This window comes from Chrysochloris asiatica, unplaced genomic scaffold (genome assembly GCF_000296735.1).
Source record: "Chrysochloris asiatica unplaced genomic scaffold, ChrAsi1.0 scaffold00392, whole genome shotgun sequence".
Lineage (NCBI taxonomy): Eukaryota > Metazoa > Chordata > Mammalia > Afrosoricida > Chrysochloridae > Chrysochloris > Chrysochloris asiatica.
The window spans coordinates 551,483-573,094 of NW_006408910.1; the positions used below are offsets into that span (position 1 = coordinate 551,483).

General features: G+C 49.9%; 1 protein-coding gene across 12 annotated transcripts in view; it reads left to right on the forward strand.

The window, feature by feature from the left end:
* BIN1 (bridging integrator 1) overlaps positions 1–19,760 on the forward strand; it is a 130,117-nt gene extending 110,357 nt beyond the window's left edge. For 2 of the 12 annotated variants that reach the window (XM_006876570.1, XM_006876573.1), the window contains 9 exons: positions 2,318–2,403; positions 2,716–2,791; positions 4,162–4,244; positions 9,606–9,753; positions 15,919–16,026; positions 16,941–17,030; positions 17,256–17,366; positions 17,684–17,785; positions 19,632–19,739. In XM_006876570.1, coding sequence (XP_006876632.1) covers positions 2,318–2,403; positions 2,716–2,791; positions 4,162–4,244; positions 9,606–9,753; positions 15,919–16,026; positions 16,941–17,030; positions 17,256–17,366; positions 17,684–17,785; positions 19,632–19,739 — 912 coding nt within the window. Of the gene's footprint in view, positions 1–2,317; positions 2,404–2,715; positions 2,792–4,161; positions 4,245–5,682; positions 5,728–9,605; positions 9,754–11,067; positions 11,197–14,178; positions 14,287–14,721; positions 14,746–15,918; positions 16,027–16,940; positions 17,031–17,255; positions 17,367–17,683; positions 17,786–19,631 lie in introns of all 12 variants that reach the window. The other 10 variants (XM_006876574.1, XM_006876576.1, XM_006876567.1 and 7 more) reach the window with 9 other exon arrangements.
* The last annotated feature ends 1,852 nt before the right edge of the window (positions 19,761–21,612 follow it).

Below are 21,612 nucleotides of genomic sequence, written 5' to 3' on the forward strand. Positions count from 1 at the left end.
CTGAGAGGCTATGGGGCCTGCTCTGTTAGGCTCCTTAGAATGAGTGCAGCTGAGAACCTGCTAGAGTGCTCCTTGTCATCCACTGATTGGAGCAATAGGAGATGCTTAGGTATTGGATTTGCATATATTGGGCTGCAGATGTTTTACCTTTTTGCCATGTGGGCTTTCACACTTGGACTGTTTTTATTTGAGCATCTCTTCCTTAGGTCCCTGCCACTGCCTCATGTGTGACTGAAACCTAGAAAATCAGTGGGTTTAGCCCATAGGCAGCCAGATACCTAGGAGCTGTGCCTCCAAATGCCTGGGAAGCCCTGCAGGTCTGATCTGACAGTGCATCCTCTTGAGGCTGTGCTCACAGGAGCTGACCCTGATCTACCCTCTCCACAGCCTCCTGGAAGGAACTTGCTTACACAGACCCTGTTACTCTTGCTAGGAGGGTAAGCAAGCTGGTTCCAGGTTTGCTTTCTTTGCCTCTCAGCGTGCAGCCCAAGCCACAGCAGTACCAAAGCCTCCCCCATAGTGAACAGTTCTCCCTTCACTCACTGCCACTCCCAGTTGCTTCTGGAAAAAGCTGGACTGTAAGGCAGAAAAGACACAGATCCTGACTTGCAGGAACTTTAGAGTGGAGGCATCCCTCTTTGTGGTGTAGCTGGGACATGTGAGCATGTGACAGACGCTTGACCCAGTGTTGTCACGCCAGTCTCAGTACCACCCATTTAGGTTATTAGGAGAGTATCTGTGAGCTCTTTCAGGAGGTAGTGGTCCAGGCACGTTCCTGGAGAACACAGTGCCAGGTACTAAGCAGTCAAGGATAGGGCAGCTTGCAGTGAGGGGAGACACTCCTGTTTGAGGAGTTAGAGCTACTCATTTTTTTAGTTCAACATGCCTCCATTAGCAGAGCTCCCACTTTGCTAGGCCTTGGAATCCCCAGAAGAGTAGGGCAGAGATGGTCTGGGCAGGGCACGAGGAGAGGCAGGAAGAGTCTCTCCCAACCCAGCATGTGGGTTGGGGTGAGGATCTTCAAGGGACTCCAAGTCTGATATATCCCAAGAAGCCTAGGCATGCATGTTTAGATAGATATATTTCTATCTGTTTTATCTTTACATTTTCATTAGGTTTTAAAAAGTTAAGCAAGAAAATCATGCTCATTCTAACAAATTGCAACCACCACTGGAGATAACTGGAGTCGAGCAGTGGTACTCTTTCCTCTAGTCCCACCCCCCTGGCCACCACATCCCAGGCTTGAGGTGTGGGGCCCTGAAGCTGGAAGGAACAGTGGATGAGCTGGGGGAATAATATACTTGTGGCAAATAAACATTCTAGCCAGCTCCTGCCTCTGTCAGAGGTGGCTCTGCTGGGCCCACTAGCAGGAAATTTTCTTCTCACGGGCCCAACATGGCACATTCCTGGACTGTGACTTAGACCCTGAGGCCAGATCATCTCCCTGAGTCATCATTTCCCACTCTCCAGAGGTCAGCTAACAGAACCCCTTACTCAGACCTGTTCTTTGCTCAACCCCGAGTGGGGCACCTGCTGTCTACATTCCCATGCTCACTGACTGCGATGGTGACTTGACCCCATGACCTGCCTGGGTGTGAGCAGGAGGGGAGACTCGGGCCTGGGCCTGGGGAAGACCTGTCTCATACCAGGGAAGGCATTGGGAATTGTCATAGGTGCCCTACTCAGCAGCTCAGCCCTCTAGCCCTCCAGCCCCCAGACCAACTTTCTGCCCCCACCTCTCCACTGCCTTACCTAGATGAACCCAAATTGCTGCCTCTGGCCTCCAGGTGGAACAGTGCAACAGAGAGGGGCCTCTGGGTAGGAGTGAAACCTGGGAGGGTTTGGTTGATAAGAAAGACTCTCCCAAGGGGGTGAAGTACAGGGTGTGGCTGAGGCCTAGTAGGAACTGGCTAAGAAAGAGAGAGGAACATTTGAGAGCAGGGCAGGAAGAACAGTACCCTAGAGACTTGGGTGGCAGGGCTGACAGAATGCAGGAGGGTCAAGTGTTAGTGGCAGGTCACCCCACAGCTGCATCTGGAGTCTCTGCCTGTGCTCCAGCTTCCTAGGCCCATGTCCTTCTCAACACACCCTTTTGGTCCCTTACATCTTTCCTAACTTAACTGGGCCTCCCTTTCCCAGAGCAGACCCTGGGGAATGTGACTTTAGGATTTCTAGGGAGCTGGGGTGGATGTCAGCCTGGGTGTCCACATTCACTTCGGAGCCCTGGTCCATGAAAGCTGGGCTGAAGTGGAGGTGTAAGCCTTTGGGGAGGCTGGGCTGGCTGGAACAGAGGGGAGTGACCTGTTCTGCCCCACAGGCTGAGGAGGAGCTCATCAAAGCCCAGAAGGTGTTTGAGGAGATGAATGTGGACCTGCAGGAGGAGCTGCCATCCTTGTGGAATAGGTGAGGCTGGCAAGGGGAGCTCCAGGTGCTCATCATAGTTGGGTGAGGCAGGCCCAGAGTGCTGCACCTGTGCGGCCCTCTATCCCCAACATCTGGATGTCTCAGGTGTGTCTGTGTGTTAGAGCAGGTGTGTGAGTGGGCAGCCCTGTGTAGAGAAGGTGTAAGGTGTTCCTCTGAGCTGGCTGAGTGGCTCTTCTGGTTGCATGTATGTGTGGGTGTCCAGTATGGTGACAGTGCCCCTCTGAGCGGCCATGTGACTCTCCAGGATCAGATGTACACTCACCGTGCCCTTCTTCCTCCTTTTTTCTGTAGCCGCGTGGGTTTCTATGTCAACACGTTTCAGAGCATTGCAGGCCTGGAGGAAAACTTCCACAAGGAGATGAGTAAGGTAGGCACTGGCAATGGTCCTTGTAGACCTCTGGATCTCTATGTTACATCTACTCTGGCCAAGGGTCTGGGGTCAGAAGGCATGGAAGTATGGGTGGGCACCATTGCCCTCAAGAACTGCCCATTCTCCTTGAAGGTCAGCACACACTAGTATCCTCACACCCTTCTGGACCTGAGAAAGAGAGATTTACCCTACCTTCAAGGAACCCACACTCCATAGAATGCTTGGCCCAGTGGAAACTGTCCCATGTCTAGCCTGGTCCCTTGCCTCTCCCAGTCTTCCTCTCCCCTCTGGACTGATGGTGAGAAGGTGAAAGCCAGCCCCTCTGATTGTAACTATGTTCTCATGGGACCTTGGACCAGGGAGCTTAGTGCCAGAAAATTGCAGTTTCTCAATTTGTTCTAAGAAAGTTGATAGCATTTTCTCAATTTTCAATTGCTCCTTAAAATGTTGACATAAGCCTGCTGTGTCTGTCAAAACTTGCTGAAGTAAAAAGGGTTCTGATTCATTTAAACTCCTATACGGCATTATTTTCATTTTAGCTTGACTTAGTTAAATGAAGAAGTCATATTGGAGACACCCAGTGTTGACAGCTCCCTCTTCCATGCAGGGTCTGTCATTTAGGTCCGATGAATTAAGTGGTGATGGTTGGGTTCCAGACCAAGGGGCAGGAGGAGGAAAAACCAGCTTGGGATCTCTCCTGATTTACCACCTTGAGTGTGGTTTCCTGCCTTTTAGGTCTTCCCTTTCTTTCCTACCTTTCCTCCGTTCCTTCAAAGACTTGAGACAACTTATGGGCAGTTTAAGAAATAAACAGAAAGGTATTACTGGAAATAAATATTTATATAAAGTTAGTCCATTTCACAAAGCACAGTGTTTACAAATAGGAGGAAAATTCAGCTCTGAGCTTCTTACTGGCCAACTGAAGAGGGAAATTTCTCATTACTGAGAGTCATATATACCTGGGATAAACCCTCGTCTCTTGGCTGTGCTTTGGCTGAAATTGCTGGCAGTTGTGGTGTGGCCTAAAAGTATTTTTGTAAAACAATAATTAGGGTCAGCAATTGATCTTTGAAGACTTTTTAAATTTCAGAATAGTACAAGCTTTAAGTGGCATTATAGAAAATGCCAAATAGAAAAAAGAGAACAGATGGTCCCCAGAAGCAATAGCTATTTGTAATGGCCTACCTTGCTGTGTTTTTCCCTGTATATTTGTGGGTTTGGGGTACTATGACTGATGGGAAGGAAAAGGTTGTTCCTGGTGGGGACAGGGGCCCAAGAGCATCTGGTGGGGAATAAGCAGTGGTGTTTTGAGGATGAAGCAGTTGGTGGCCTTGCATGCCCCCACCTTCTGCTGTCACTCCCTGCAGCTCAACCAGAACCTCAACGACGTGCTGGTCAGCCTGGAGAAGCAGCATGGGAGCAACACCTTCACAGTCAAGGCCCAGCCCAGGTGGGTGGGCATGGAGCAGATACGGTCTGGGGATTCATGCCAACTGGGTGTGAGGCTGGGCAGGCCTTGTTCCTGAGTGGGCTGGTCTTGGGAGTGTGGGGAGCTTTCTGGTTGGTCTCTCTGTGCTCAGGGAAGCAGGTGAGGGTGGCCACTGTCCTCCATCTCCAGTTCTCAAGTTCTCAGCTGTGCTCCATGGGAGGATCTCTCCCTGGGGTATGTCTGCAGGTCATCTGGGCCTGTGGGCCTCACATTCTCACTGGTGGAGCAGGAGCAGCAAAGGTGGGATAGAGAGTCTTGCTTTGCAGGTGGGAGACACTCACAGATGTGGAACCTTCCAGAAAGTGAGCTGTCATTTCAAAGTCAGGCAACAGGGCCACCTTTTCTCTCTCGTAGCTTCTGGGAAAGCCTAAGCCCCTTGTTGATGACATTCCCTATACCTGTGAAAACGCCCTGTCCCAGCTACAGAAGAGACTCTTGTTTCCTGAGGAGAAACCATGAGTGGGGAGGGGATGAATTCCTTGCTCTTTGCTGGCTATGGGTTGTGGGAAACAATAGCAGCATCAGGAATTTTGGCTGTGTGTGTTTGTAAGTGTGCATGCCCATGTGTGTGTGTGTGTGTGTGTGTGTGTACACTCTTATCTGTCTGCGCAAATGTGCTCATGTGACATCACTGTGTAACCGTCTTGGGTTATGTGGGACAATTGCTTGGGACAAAAGATTCATGACTATTATTGCCCCTCCTCCTCCCTTAAAAAGAAAATATATGTGGCTGAGGAGGGGACCCTCAGGGTGCCCCAATGGCTAAAAGAGTGCTAGGGAGTGGGTTCTCAAGGTCAGTGCTGGTAGGTGTATTATTGTTCCCTTGCTCAGCTTGGGTTACAGTGGGCATGTGCACACTGGGTAAGGAAGATGGTGAGTGGCAGTTGTTCTGGCAGTACAAGACCTAGAGAGAGCTGTTGGGAGGTCTAGTTTTGTCTGTGGGCAGCTTCTTGGGTTCTGGCACTTCTGGGAAAGTACCTGGGGCCTAGAAGAAGGAGCAGAAATGGAGGCTCCTGATCCCAAGGTAGCTTGCACCTGGCTATTTTCTCTCCCAGGTTTCCTACTGGTGACCAGCCCCCATCCCTTCCTGACACATGACCCACTGAAGTTCCTGTAGGTGGGACCATAGGTCCCCCACTTCTCGAGCCCAGCTCTGACTTGGTGCTGACCATCTTCCTGTCAGCACCACCTGAGGGCACCCATTACTGGACTGCATCTGCATGCTCCCTAACAGGCCAAAGGCAAGGCTGGACCTTTTCATGGCCTCTGGAGTTTGGGGAAGGTTTTGCCCCTTCGCCCTCCTCTGAGCAGAGAGGTTGCTGGTTGGGGAAGGTGACAGTCCAGCCGACATCCAACATTTCCTCATAATGAAGGCCTGCACACTCCATTCATCCCACAGAAAGAAAAATAAACTGTTCTCCAGGCTGATCAGGAAGAAGAACAGGTACCAGTAGCTGAGTGCTGCATTGTGGTGGCCTGTCTGGCCCCTGTGCATGCGCTTGATGCCCTACTCTGAGGGCACAACTAACCTGCAACCACCATTTGTGTAGGGCTGCACTTGGTAGGATCGTGCAGGAGGGGCATCCAACAATGCTGCTGCCCCAGGGGTGGACTGTGTGTGATGTGTGCTGGGAGGGTGGGTTGGATTGGGGATTACTGAGTGGGAGTGAGGAAAAAGGAAGGCATAATCTGAGCAACTGGTTATCAAATAATCAAATTTGCAAATACATTATGTGACCATGGTGTGTCCACTATGCTGGGACCAAGAGTAGTATTTGCAGATATGTGAGGAAGAAGGCTTAGGGAAAGGAATACTGAGGCAACATTGTTTTAAAAATTGTTTGTGTGCGTGTGTCCTATATTAATATGTTTGTGTATACTTATATATATACATTTCCATGAAAACCACATTCATAAAAGACAAACAGGAATACAGTGATGTTCCCCCCATATCCGTCCCATCTATCTAGTTCCCACCCATCTCAGTGGGTAACCTTATTGCTGGCTTCCTTTGTATCTTTCTCTGCCTGCACTTTCCCACATGGTAGCTAGTAGCTGCATTAAGTACTTGAACTGTGATTAGTGTGACTGGGGAGCTGAATTTTTAATTCATTGGAAGTGATTTAAATGTTAAAAGCCACTTGTGGCTGGTGGCTACTAATATTGGGCAGCACTGTTCTAGCGTTTCTTTGTGAAAGTACACAGAGCTTGTCATTCTTTGTACTTTTTATACAAAAGTGCCCATCATGCACACCTCTGGCCCTTGTCTTTGGCACTAAGCATTGTGAATTTTCCCACTTGACCCTCTAATTGCCTGCCCATGCTAGAAGGCACCAGACCATGATCACTTTGGGGGGGGCTCCAACTTTTCATCAGGCAAAGGGAATAATGAGGCACAAGTAGGTAGAGGACCAATGTAAGGGCTGTGGGTGCAAAACTGCAGAGCACAGTCACAGTGGGCACAGGGGGGCTCCATGTGTGAGCATGGGAGGCCAGCCCTGCCTTAAGTTGTGCTAGGGTGTGGGGCCTGTCCTGAGCAAAGGATGCTGTGTGGAGGTGTATGATAGAACTCATTGCTCTCTAGGATGTCTGGTTTCCACTACAGACCAAAGTGACTGGGCTGGCCTTTGGTGGTGGTTCCCAGGGACTTTCCCCAATTCCCTGGGGCCCTCAGGCCTCCAACTCTATTCTGTCATATGCTGTCACTGCTGCTAAGGCAGGACTTTGATGTGGCTGTATGGAGTCTCACACTGTGTTCCTTCATTTCCCCTCACACAAACACACACACAACTTTACATGGCATCAACACAGGTGTACATAGAACTTCACACATCGGTACATGGGGTATACACCCCCACACATGTATACACAGCTTTATACTTGGACACACTCACACATCTGTACATCTATCTTCACACATGGGTATATGAGATGCATGCTTATGTATTACTGATGTTAAGTGCCGTCAAGTTGGTTCAGACTCATAGCAACCCTGTATAGGTTTTCTGAGGCTCTAAATTTTTGTGGGATCAGAAGGCCTTATCTCCTCCCTTGGAGCAGCTGGTAGGCTCAAAACACTGACTTTGTGGCTCACAGTCCAGGACTTTTCCCAGAGCCACTGCACAAATCAAAGATGGGCACACACTCAAGATGTGAGCACACATAATTTTATATGTATACACTCCTGGTATGGCACTGTTAGCCTGTTAACTGGACTGTGAACCACAAGATTAGTGAATCAAACCTATCAGCCCCTCCTGGGAAAGCCTATATAGCGTTTCTGTGAATCAGAACCAACTGGATGACACTTAAAACAACAACAGCAACAACAACATACACTCACATGTACATACACACTATTATATGTGCACCCACTGTATATTCACAGTTATGCACATGTGCACACACGTTTCACGAGTGGACTTCCATGGGTACACATTCATATGGATGTATATATAACCCAACCCACCTCTGTAGAGTCGATTCTGACTCACAATGACCTCATAAGACAGAGTAGAACTGCTCCTTAGGGTTTTGAGGCTATAAATCTTTTTAGGAAGCAGAGAGCCACATCCTTCTTTGGAGGAGCAGCTGGTGGGTTCAAACCGCTGACCTTCCAGTTAGTGGACCAACCCTTAGCTCACTGCACAACAGGATTCCTTACATGCATGTGTATATATATGTATGTGTGTATGCTCCTCTGAAACCCTATCCAGGGTCGCTTTGGGTCGAAACTGACCCAATGGCACTTAACAACAACAACATGCATGTATATACACAATATACATGCATGTTGTTGTTGTTAAGTGCCGTCGAGTCGATTCTGGTGCATAGCGACCCTGGATAGGGTTTCCAAGAAGCGACTGGTGAGCTTGAACCACCAACATTGCAGTTCAAACTGCTTCACAGTCTGGCGCATTAACCCACAGAGCCACACCAGGACTCCTATACATGTATATGTATGTGTAAATGTATGTACATATCATTTGTGTGTGTCTATGCAGGTTAATGCACCAGACTGCAAAGCCACTTGAACTGCAAGGTTGGCGGTTCAAGCTCACCAGCTGCTCTTTAGTAACCCTATACAGGGTCGCTATGGGTTGGAACTGACTCAAAGGCACTTCACAACAACAACAATATATATATACATATATACATACATATATATATATATTGCTGTTGTTAAATGTCATTAAGTCAGTTCTGACTCATAACAACTCTGTATAGGGTTTCCAAGGAATGGCTGGTGGGTTTAAACCTACCGTGTGTATGCGGATGTATAAGTATATATATACTTGTGTGTGTTTGTGTATATTGTTGTTGTTGTTAAGTGCCATTGAGTTGGTTCCAGTTCACAGTCTTGTGCTTATTTACGGTGCCACACCAGGACTTGTGTGTGTGTGTGTGTGTGTGTATATATATACATATATATGTGTATATATGAATATATATATGAAAAAAATGCCATCAAGTTGGTTCTGACCCAGAGTGACACTGTATAGGGTTTCCTAGGAGCAGCTGGTGAGCTTGAACTGCCAACCTTGTGGTTCAAACCAACTTGGCAGTCCAGCGCATTAATTAACCCACAGTGCCATACCAGGACGCATATACATACATATACATACATGTACATGTATGTATACACACACACACACACACACACACACATATATTGTTAAGTTCCGTTGAGTCGGTTCCGACCCATAGTGACTCTATATAGAGTTTCCGAGGAGTGACTGGTGAGCTTGAAACACCAACCTTGACATTCAAATCGACTTTGCAGTCCTGTGCATTAACCCACAGTGCCACACCAGGACTCCTTACACATATATATGTGTGTACATATATACACACACATATAATATATGGTAGGTTCAAACTCAGTAGCCACTCCTCGGAAACCCTGTATAGGGCGCTGTAATTCAGAACTGACTTGATGACACTTCACAACAGCAGCATACACACACACACACACACACACACACACACACGGTGCTGCAGGATAAGCACTGGACTGCTAGCTACAAGATCGCTGTTCAGGCCCACCAGCCAGCCATTGAGTTAGTTCCGACTCACAGCCACCCCTGTATAGGGTTTCCAAGGAGCAGCTGGTGAGTTTGAACCACTGATCTTGGGATTTACACTGACGTTGTGGTCCAGTGCTTCATCCCACAGTGCCACCCCAGGACTCCACACACACATATATATTCCTATATATACCTTTGTCCACATACACACACACCTTAACATGCATACCTGCAGATTCACACTTCCCCTCTTAAGCCGTTCTCCGTTGGGTATCCTCCTGTTTTGCCTTTACAGTGATAACACCGCTACCAAAGGGAACAAGAGCCCTTCACCTCCACCAGATGGCTCCCCTGCTGCCACCCCAGACATCAGAGTCAACCATGAGCAAGAGCAAGCTGGCATGACTGAGCCTGGGGCCACTCTCCCTAAGTCCCCATCTCAGGTAGGCATGGTATCTCAACAGCCTGTCACTCTTATTCTTCCCTGTCCCCCTATCTTGCCATAGTTCCCCCTCCCTCTCAGTGCTCTATCCTGGCCTAGGCTTAAGCAGGTTTTGCCCAGCAGACACTATCTCCCTTGGGCCTACTAGTTCAAGCCAATTTCAGTGGCCCCCTCCAAGGGACATCTGTGATTGTCCTCTCCCCCGTGTCCCCACACTGCTCCACTATGGCACCTTCTCCTCTCCTGCCTCCCTGACTTCTAGCTGCTTGACTCCTTCTCCATCTCCGTTTCCCTTTAATAGAGGCTCTGGGCCCCCAGGCCCCTGGAGCACCTGGACTCTTTGGAGTTGACTATCTTCCTGCTTCCTCACCTCTCTTTTGTAGGAACTGAGGGAGGGTCCCTAACTTAGTGGTATTGTAGGACAGGAAGGATTCCGGCAGGGAGTGCAAGGTGGCCGATGCAGGCAGTCCCTAGACTTCTGGACTGACCCCTCCTAGAGAAATCCTCCTCATATCATTTCTTCCCCAAACTAGAATTTTCTATATGTCTACTGAGCACTGAGGAGGTCCTGGCATCTACTGTGCAGCCTGCTCTGAGCTCTGGACTCCTAGCAACAGCTTTTTTGGTTCTGTTTTGCTGTTCCATTTTGTAACTGGTTGTGGTACAGAGCTGAGCACAGCAAGAGATCGCACCCATGGGTAGCACTTCCTTTGTATGGACACTGTGCCAGTACTCTGAACATTTATACTCACTGACTCTGAACATTTACAGTCACTGCTATCCCCTGCATTATCCAAAAAGGAAACCTGCATCTAGTGGGTGGTGGTATGGCCAGGGTTTGGCCCCTGCAAGCTCCACAGGTGACTGACCCAAATAAGGTGCTGGACACAGGAGAGAAGGGAGAGTCTACTGGAAGAGTGGAGGGGCATGGTGGGTGGCTGAGGCTCAGGCCTTGTCTCAACTACTATTTCTTTCCCAATGCCTCCCTGAGTGAACAGAAGCCAAGATGCAGTGTTTGCCACAGTCTGGGCTGCCTCCTCCCCACCTCATCCTAGCTTGTCTTGCCTTCCTTTCTCTTCTCTCTTTTCTCTCTCTTCTCTTCTCCCTTTCGTTCTCATCAGCGTTTCCAGGGCACCTACCGCAGCTTCTTCAGGGTAGCACTGTGGTCCTGGGGTCTGTGACTCTGCATTTCTTTGTCTTCTCTTGCTGCCTAGATGGGGCCATGACCTGGGTGTGACTAATTATGACTTTGTCTGTCTGTCCTACCCCCAACTCCACTTCATTCTTGTGCTCCTCACCTGTTGCCAACCCACAGCTCCGGAAAGGCCCACCAGTCCCTCCACCTCCCAAACATACCCCGTCCAAGGAGGTCAAGCAGGAGCAGATCCTCAGCCTGTTTGATGACACATTTGTCCCTGAGATCAGCGTGACCACCCCCTCCCAGGTCAGCCGCAGCTGCTGCGGCCCAGATCCTCCTCCTGCTCGATGTGCACGGCCTCATGCTCCATCCCACTCCTGTGCCTGTCTCAATAGTCTGGAATCTAGCAGAGATGGGCCCTGAGCCAGTCTCATTCTTGTCCATCCTCCTTCTATCCCGACTCCATTTCTGAGCATGTTCTATGACAAACACATGGTGAAAGTTGTCCACCCTACCCTTAGAGAGGAGACAGTCAGGCCAACGATGGTTTCACAGTGTGACAGGCTATAGCACAATGGTCGAGAATTATGGGAAAACAGGGATTGGGGACAATTAGGAAATGCTCCCAAAGCTGGTAGATAAGAGTAGAGAGAGAGCTTTAAACACAGAGAAGAATCTGTTTATAGACCTGGAAGGATGAGAGACGGATTCAGGAAGTCGTGGTTGTTCAGATAGATCATGCCATTGTGGATAATAGTGAGAGACAGTTGCAGGACCACAGTTGGGAAAACTTTGGGGGCCTAGGCCTTACCTCCTGGAGCTGCTGACAGAAGCTTAAGTGGTGAAAATGACTGGATTACAGAGCAGAGTTGTGGACTGGAAATGTCCTAAGAAGACAATTGATAACCTATTTCACAGATGGACAAAAAGAGGACCCAAGAAGGGGAGAGGCATTTGTGGTAGAGTCCCATCTGTTAGCACTAGGATGGGCTGATATGTTATCAGTGTTTACTTGAAAGGGGGTGCATCTTGGCAGCCTCCCAGTCAGTTGACCCTTAAGTGAGTGACTCTTAGACTGGTTCTGTCGATCCCAGTACCTCCATCTGTGGGCAAATCAGAACCTTATCCAAACCTCTCCGTTCTATGGAGCTTGGACATGGGACCTGAGTGTCAGGGATGGTGAAGCCCCTGCCTGGAGCTGGACTTGAGAGCTGGCTTAGAAATTGTTCATGAGCCTGGAGGTCTGGGGGAAGGGAAGAAGCCTTAGGAACTGAGTACAGTGGTCTGTGCTGCTAGGTTTCCAGGAGAAGCCCTTTAAATACAGAATACTAGGTGGTGGGTGGGTGGGCAGTGACTTGGCTTAGGGGTCTTAGAGGACCCTGAGTCTCCCTCTATAAGGTGGCAGAGGCAACGTTGGAATGGAGTAGAATTGCCTGTAAGGCTGCTTGCTGCTGTCCCCCTCCCTCAGCCAGCCTGCCTCTGCCCCAAGGTGCCAGTAAGTGTGCAGATGAGGGGAGGGGATGATATGAATGCTAGCAAACACTTACCCTGTGTGACTGTGTTTGGTTTTAACTGCCTCTGGAAGTGGGTCATTGTTCCCATTTAATGAGTTGGAAACTGGAGTTAGACACGCACCTCCCATGTGACAGCACAAGTGTCAGGCAGGGCTGGATAAGGTCATGTGTACTGGGCCCCGCATACTCACCACATGGCTCCTGGGCTGCTCCCCCTCATCCATCTCAGGGCCTGGGTCTCTGCCCTGTCACTGGGTTCTGTGCATGGGGTCGGGCTCATCCTTCCCTGGTGGCACTGCTCATGTGGACTCTGCCTAGGATGGTGAGTAGCCTGAGATTCTACATGTCCTGCTCTTTGGACTGATGACTGTCCCTTTCCAGCATGACTAGGAGCATCAATCTGGGTGTGGGCACTTCTTCTTGGAAGCAGGGTTGGTAGCAGAGGCAGGGTAGTAGACGACCTGGGGAGAGAAGCTGGGTGCTCCTGCACTGTGAATGTTCATGCCCTTAGAGATAGCTGGGCCATGGTGGCAGAGTAATAACCTTGGTCCAGGCTCACCAGACCTGAAGGGAAGTTAATTTCTAGAAGTCAGACTGGGATAGGGGCTTGAGATCTGGGCTCTCCTAGCTCAGGGAAATGAGTCCCTTTGGTCTGGGCTCCTGAGCTTTGAAACTCAGTCCAGCATGGGACCTGACACCTTGTTTCCTATATTTTCAGAACTGATGCTCCCCAACAGCTTTGAAGACCCCTCAGGGAGCCTGTCCCATAACCCCAGGATTCAGGCCCTTTAATTGAAGTGGACATGGGTCAGGGCTGGGTACCTGCCAAGAGTGAAATGGAGTGGGCTGGTCTAAAGGCTATGGGGCTGGGGCTGTCAGATCTCTTCAACTTCTCATTCTTTAAATTTGTGCCTCACTTGGCACTACTGAGAATAGGCCAAAGAATCCTGGCTCAAACCTGGTCTCTCTCTGTTGGACCTGGGCCAAGCCTCCTTAGGCGACATGGATTAAGGGTCCCAAGATTAAGCAGTCCTCCTCTTTGGAAGGCATTTTGTGCTGCACCCATCCTCTGCCACCCGCTGGCTCTGGACAGGGCCCATTCTTAGGGGTGTCTGGGAAAGACCCTTTCTCTGACGATGCATCTCACAGTGGGTTTCTACCAGATAGCCAGAATCACCATGTCAGAAATGGGAGTATCCGAGGGAAGCAATGGTGGGAATGAGTTGGGGTAAGCTAGGAGTTGTGATTTGAAGTTTGAAGACAGGTGCCACATAGTTCTGTAGCCTGTGGCATTTGGGCCACACACTTTGAAGATGGGCTTCTTAGGCAACATGCTTTGGTTCAGCCTTTGCTTACTTATGCAGCTAACTGGGATGCACCCCTCCCGAGGATACTCTTTCTGCATGGGGTGATGGGTGAAAGCCAGCAAAAGTCCCTATCCTAACCAGCCTGCTGCTGTGGCTTGGGGCTGCTTGCTGTGGGTTGGGGCAGGGGCTCTTAGACAAGGCACTGACATGGGACCACTACCCTGCATGGGGTGCTTGGCATTGAGTCTGCTGGGGTGGCTGTCCCAGAGGAAGGAGCTTGCTAGAGCAGGTATCTAGGGAGCTCCACGTGGCATTACATCACTGGGAGGATGGGAGTCTGTGCACTGTGTGGCCTTCCACAGTGCTCTTGTGTGTGTCTACCATGTCTGTGTGTACTCTGGTGCCTGCCATTCCATGTACCCAGCCTCTGTTACTAACTGTCTTCCTCCTCTGCCACTGCTGCCAAGTTTGAGGCCCCAGGGCCCTTCTCAGAGCAGGCCAGTCTGCTGGACCTGGACTTCAACCCCCTCCCGCCTGTGGCCAGCCCTGTGAAAGCGCCCACACCTTCTGGTCAGGTTGGTCTAGGCCCATTGCCCCCAAGCCCTCCCAGCTCAAATCTGCCTACCAACCATCCAGGCTCAGGTTGTGTGGTTTCAGGGTCACTAAGTTGCCCCTCCTCACACTTCCCTGAGTGCCCTGACATTGCCCCTTGTCAGCCTGCTCCTGTCCTGGCCATGGAACAGGAAGGAAGTAGAGACCAGCCTGGGAGGGTTCTGAGGAGGAGGGGCTTGCATGAGGTACTCCCCACTTGCATCATGTAGGATCCTGGGAGGTGTCCAGTACTTGGCCATTTGGAAGCCTTAGTGCCTAGTCTGTCTGTGCTGCCATGCTTGCTGGGGTGGAAGGTCTTGGGGCAGGTTGAGGGAGGGTGGTAACTGGGGACAACTTACTTTCTTTCTCTCTAACCTTTGTACTAACTCTGTCCTTCTTCCCCACACTGTTATGCTTAGCCAATCCCGTGGGACCTCTGGGAGGTAAGCCTGTGTTTGTTTTATGCAGGGCCCACCTGCCCATCCTCTACTGGCCCAGGACATGCATACATGATACATACACACCCAAACACATGGCAGCCTTCCTAGCCAACTGCTCATCTTCCCTCTTTCATTGAGATACTAATCCTCAGCCAGGGCCTATAAGAGGGTTCTGTGACCTAGCATGAAGAAAAGGTTCTCCATAGCACAAGCTACAGTATCAGACCTGCAAGTCTGATCTCCTGGAGGGATGCGGGCAGGCTAAGCCTAAGAGGAGACAGGACTGAGGGTAAAAGGTTTTGTATCAGTTGGGAGAGCCTACAGGCATCAAGGGCTGAGGAGAGAAGGGGTGGCATGGGAAAAGCAAGAAAGAGTGAGGCTGAGATGCCCTTTGGAAGGAGAGCTGGCCTGGCAGGTGGAGATCCATTTCATGTAGAGCAGCAACTTCATCAGCTGACAGCTAACGAATTGGAGGCACAAGAAAAGGTCACGTACTACTGAGGGTGAGGCCTTGGTTCTTAGTCTTCTGCTTGCACATTGGCCAGACCACTGTGGTCACACCTAGGCCTGCCTTCCCCAAGCTCTGTGGAGTTTGCTGGTCTCAGAGGCTTCAGACCAAATAATGCTGACACCTTGGGGCTGCAAGGAGGCCATCCTTCCAGCAAAAGCTCTCTTGGGCCCTTGGGTAGTGAACTTTCATTCCTCACTGTATCATGAGAACCCACACTTAGCTTTAGGGAAGAGGATTCCACCCTGGCTGCTGCTCAGGTTATGGACTTGGAAGGCTGAGGCCATTGGTCATGAACAGGAGCAGGAAGCGCTGGAAGTGCATGTTTAAAGTGGCACCACAATCATGATAATGCTGCACAGTGGAATAAAAACGAAGCCTAAGAAGGTCTTGGTGTGAGATGGCAGGGCCATTGTGGAATTTGGGGCTGGCTGTGTACAGCAGCCATGCCTGTCTGTCCCTCTGTGGTGGCAGAAAGGAAGTGGACATCCCTTTGGGCATCACACCTGCCTTAGGCAGGGCCCCTTGTCCCTGTTGGCATTCATGCTTCTCTCCACCAGCACTGAGTGACTCATGACCTAAATGGGTTTTCTATCTCATGCTCCTGCCCAACACTTTCCCTGGTTTCTGCTTTCTCCTCCCTCATCTCTCCTTGTGGCCATCGCTAGCCTGTAAAGAGTCCTGCTAGCAACCTGCCTTCTGGGGAGCCCAGTACAGCCAAGAACGCCTTTGTTATGTCCTGGCCCGGCCAGATAGCCAAGCCAGGGTTTGCTCAAGTAAGTGCAGCCCACACTCTCTGGCATGGCCCTGGTCTTCAGAAGTGTATCATATATGTGAGTCCAGAAAATGGACACAGAATGGGCAAAACTATTGTGGGCCTTAAGGGTTAGGGAAAGGCCTTGAGCTGGAGGCTCCAGGATGTCTTGTTTCTCAGGTTGGTGACCTGGCGTTCTGGGCAAGCTGCCTCAAAATTCTCTGGGGGCTGGTTCTAGATCAGCCCCTCCCACCCTAATACCCTGAGTAGCATTTAGAATACCTACTGGTGTATGCTGGGCACCTTCCAGAATTATCTCATATAAGCTTCATCATAAGTTGTGAGCTAGAACTAGACATTACCCCTTTGATAGATAAGGAGGAAACTAGGCAGGTTTATTAAGTAACTTGTCTGAGGTTCATTCCAGAGCTCAAGAGTGAGTGAATGTGAATGTTACCCCAGGCCAGCATGACTCTAACCTGCCCTGTGCCATACCATTCTTGTTCCTGGGGAAAGCTGAACATGTGACTGAGTTGTATGAACCGGTACAGGCATGTGCTACTGTCCCTGAGTGTGGGTCAAGGCTGGGCAGTGTTGAGTGGACTGGAGGAGGCTGGGGCTGGGAAGTTTTGAGCTTCAAGGCCAGGACCTACAGATGGTGGCCCTGGAAGGGGGGCAGGGTGGGCAGCATCTTGAGACCTGCACTTGTTTTCTCCATGGCACTTCACTTGGTCACTGTGCTTTTTCTCCAGCAGCTTCCTGAGGCCAGGCCTGACCTCTTCTCCAGGGGACTTCCTGGATTGGGTAGACCTCCACTTCCAACCAGAGCCTATGCCCTTGTCCTAGGACTCTGGAGTCTACCCTTCCCTGACCTAATTCTGTGGCCTGGCTGCAGTGTCCTGGCAATGTCTGACCCATGTGGCATTTATATTGCAGCCAGGAGAGGTCTCAGAGGTGGCAGGTGGGACCGAACCTGCTGCTGAAACCCAGGAACCCAGGGAGACGGCGGCAAGTGAAACAACATCTGTAAGACTCTAAGGGCTAAGGTCCTGTCTTTTGTCCCTGCTGTCTGTCTGTCTGCCTGGGGCTTTCCATGCAGTGCTTGTGCTTCTGGCCCAATTCTCAGCCCTATCCTGGAACTTAGAGGCAAGCTGGTCTGGCATCAGGCACAGCCCACTCTCCTCACTGCCTAGCCCTCTTATGCCCTCTCCTTCCCAAACCCACCCCCAGCCCTGCACTTTCTGTTTCCAGAGCTCCCTTCCAGCAGTCGTGGTGGAGAATTTCTCAGCAACTGTGAACGGTGCCATGGAGGGCAGCAGTGGGGTTGGGCGCTTGGACTTGCCCCCAGGATTTATGTTCAAGGTGAGCAGAGGGTGGGGTGCTTGCTCTGTGCCTTGCCCTTCTCCATACCCTGGGAGGCAGATCACTCCTTTTACAGTTCGCACACTGAGCTTGGGGAGGTGATGTGGTTGGCCCAATCATACAGCTGCTTATAGCCAAATTGGGACATAATCTCTGGACCTGTGGCTGCTGTGCTTCTCCCCACCACACCTAATTACTCCACAGTTCCGTATACCACAAACCTGGTGCATTGTGAACGTTTGGAGATGGTACCTTTGAGGGAGAGATGAAATGGAGGTCCTTGTCCCCTACTACAACCACACCCCTAATCTCTGTAGGTACAGGCCCAACATGATTACACAGCTACTGACACCGATGAGCTTCAGTTGAAAGCTGGTGATGTGGTGCTGGTGATCCCCTTCCAGAACCCTGAGGAGCAGGTGAGGGCTTGGAGGGTTCTCAAGGGACTGCAAGCTGCTAGCAAAGACTCCATCTTTGCTAGCAAAGACTTACTTGCTGGAGGTGGAAGCTGGTGGTAATGGGATGGACCAGCAGGGGGCAGTATAGGCCTGACAGTGAAGGTTCAACCAGCTTAGGCCAAACTTCTCTCCATCTCCTAGTTTCTGTTTTTGTTCCTTTCCTCTTCTCTCATCTTAACTTTTCCTCCCTAAGCCCCTCCTTTTTCTGCCACCCATGGGCTACTTCCCCTCTATAGTTACATTTCCTCCTTTGTTTGCTCCATCTTCCTACCTTACCTCTGCTCATGTCTCAGGATTTCCTTCCTTTGTTCTTGGGTGTCTCTCTGCTTTTCTTTATGCCACTGCTGACTTAACCCAGGCTCTCTACCTATCTTCCTGTGTTCTGTACCTGAATTTCTTTCTCCTCTACTCTCCTCTCTGCCTTGTGCCATCCTCCCAAGGCCTGCCTTCCTCCCAGGACAGGGCTTCTATGTCTAGTCACTGTCTGTGTGAATCCCTACTCTGACTGGACTGGCTCTTTGTCCACGTGTCATGTGGTTCCCTGCCAGTGGGGACAAGACCCCTTTGGCCCCTGAGTGATCCCAATGGGGTTCCCAAATGCCTTCTAGACTCTTTTCCTTCTGCTAAACTTTCTCCTCTTTTCTGAGTGTTCTCAAAGTGAGGTCTGTTGCTGAGTCAAGATCTGGATGTGGTGCTTTGTTCATATAGCCACAGACATCAGCATAAGTCGCACTGTTGGTGTAGTGTGAACCTGTGGTGTCTGGATTGTTTGTGGGGTGTGTTGGGATTGTTTGTGGGGCATGATGATAGCAAATGAACTTCCAATTTAGTTTCCTGAGCACCTGCTGAGCATGGCACAGGAGCCCTGCTTGGATTCTGTTTTCAGAGAATTCATTCAGTCATCAACATGTTAGTCATCAAAATGAGCTTAGGTGAAGGATCTGGCTGGGTCAATCTGGGCAAAGGATGCTGGGCTGAGATGTGTGGGACACAGGAAGGAGAGGCATGAGTAACAAGAGTTTCTTGAATCTATTGCTGAATCACCCATTTCTTCTAAATCCACAGATCACCACTGGTCTCCCCAATGGGTGAGGCTTCAAAGAGCAGAATCCTGGCTACCAATCCACAGTGGAAGTCATCCAGGGATAGATGGACAGGGCTCAGATCAGGGTCTGTGACAAGACAGATAATGACAAAGACCCATGTAGGTTCCAGGTCCAGTTGGTGTAGCCCATATGAAACATATATGGGCTGTAGGGCAGGGGTTTATGGCTATTGTGGTCCCAGGGTTTGAGCAGAAGACACCCCTTAGGTGTCAGTTTTGAAGCCAAGCCCAATTTCACACTGTTGTAGGGTTTGTATGATAACTTCAAGTCACTCTAGACACTCTTAACTGGTCAAAGCTCACTAGAACTTTCTGGTATTGTTTATAGAAAGCCTGGAAGGGCTGCAGGACTTTTCAGGGGCTTGTTCTCTGTGGGTACCAGATGGTGGAATCTCCTTGGTGTGGTGCAAGGGTGTTGTTGAGGCAATGTCAGACCTACATGACAGGCAACAAGGTCATAACCAGCCAGGCACAACAAGAGAAAATCATCTGCCAAGGGTAGGATGACTTGGGCCTGGTGGGTTTTGTCCTAGGCACCTACTTCAGGTAGGCTCACCAGACTCAGATCAGATGAATAGGTAGTGAGAAGCGCACCATCATCCTAGCAGATCTCAGATGAGGTGCACATACTGTGGCATGTACCCTTTTATATTCCCCCTGCCCCCTCTCCTTGATGTGATCTGGGTGCTTGCCCCTTTTCAGGATGAAGGCTGGCTGATGGGCATCAAGGAGAGTGACTGGAACCAGCACAAAGAAGTGGAGAAATGCCAGGGTGTCTTCCCCGAGAACTTCACCGAGCGAGTCCAATGAGGCAGCCCATGCACTCTGGGCATACAAGATCCACCTTTTCCTGAGAATGTGTGTCTTTTTGTTTTTGTTTTTAAACTTTGACAAGCAAAGAGGGACTTGAAAGGAGAGCACAAAGCCGAGAACTGCTCTCCTGAAGGCTAGGCTGTTTCCTGAGAACGATGTGGCAATCTGATAGAACTCACCAGTGTTTCTGAAGATGCTGTGTCGTGTAATTGAGTTCCCTGTGCTGCCACCTGGGCTATTGCCCGCATGTGTGCCTGGCCAGCTGCTTGGCACGCAGGGCTGGTCCTGGGCCTCTCACTGGACTGACTGCTGAGTTGTCATGCTTGCCTGAAGCTTCGGCCACACCTCTGAACACAGGCCCTCCTGTCTTGGCAGTTGCTGTGAGAGCCCAGTCTGTCCAGAAGCTGTGGGGTCTGATATCAGCCCACCTGGCCTTGCCCTGCAGACATCTGTGTGCTGTTTGAAATAAATCTAAGTGTTCAAAAGAAAAAGAAACAAACAAGCAAACAAAAAAATCTGACAGAAATACTCAGAAAGTTCTTGCTTATCTTTATTCTCCCTCATCTATCAGCAAGGGCAAATGGAGCATGGTTATTTGTGACTTTTGTATTGGAACAACTGGCAGGGTAAGAGGTGGCACAGGCTAGGTGTGAGAACTTGCAGGAGTAACAGTAAACAATGCAATGGGACCTCTTTCTTTCAGTGACTGCAGCATTCAGAACTGCTCTGTGACAAGGTCAACTAACAGAGGGGACAGGGCTTCCAGAAAGAGGGAGGCAGAGCTAGTGGTCAGCAGTCTCACTGATCAATACACATCCAGCCAGCTGCATTGGAACCACTTTCTTTTGAATCTGTCTTGGTCCTAACATGACCGAAAGGTTTATCTCTGTCTGCTGGCATCTTACTAGTATCTGGGTAGAAGGCAGGTGAGAGGAATTGGTGGGGAATGGAGGGTGAAAGATGAGTGATTTGAAAAGCGAACTATGCCAGTAATCCACTAAATGGTGCCTTGGGTGAGACCTTTGGGAGTTAGGTACCAGAACTTCCATTTCACAGATGTGCAAACTGAAGCACAGGGAAGGCCATTGACTTACTAGTAAGGGTGGAACAGGAACTTAAACCTATGCAGTTTGACTTCAGACTGAGTCCTGAGGGCTGGTACTCAGGGAGAGTGTGTCAGCCCAGGGGTCACTCTTCTTCTCTCGGCCTTTATCACTGCCTAGGTCACCACTGTGACAGCCCCAGACTCTCCTGCTCCCATCAGAGTTGTGCTGGGCCTAACAATCTGCTATTATATATGGCAGCTGACCTGAATTGGACCCAGACCTGTGGGGCTGACAAGTCAACTTAGACTACAAGTGGTATAAGTGTATCACTACGTGAATCAGTAATGCAGTAGAAATAAGTGAATAAGTAGGTCAGAATAATAGCTGTATTTTTGGGCTTTGCTTTAAGGAGCAGCATCCTAGTGGGTCCCTGTCTAACAGTGTTGCTGCCAATTGCAATATCTTTTTTTCCTTCTTCTTCTTCTTCTTAAAGTTTTTATTGTGGATTGAGTGAAAGTTTACAGAGCAGATCATTAGTTTTACACTCAACAAATCATACAAGTTGTTTCATCACAGTGATTACAATCCCTTCCATGTACCATCTGTTAACAGTATCTCTCTCTATTCACTTTAGCTTTTTTTTTAAACACTCAGGCATATATAATAATTTACACCTCCAAAGGGTGCATTCTGCAAGTCTGCCTCCTGGCCACTATCTCTTAGTCCCTTATTTCCCATGAATCTAGAGTCCTCAACTGCTTCCACTCTCCATGTCCCCATCTCTGATGTTGCTGCTTCTCTGGATAAGGTCCTGCATTCCGCTT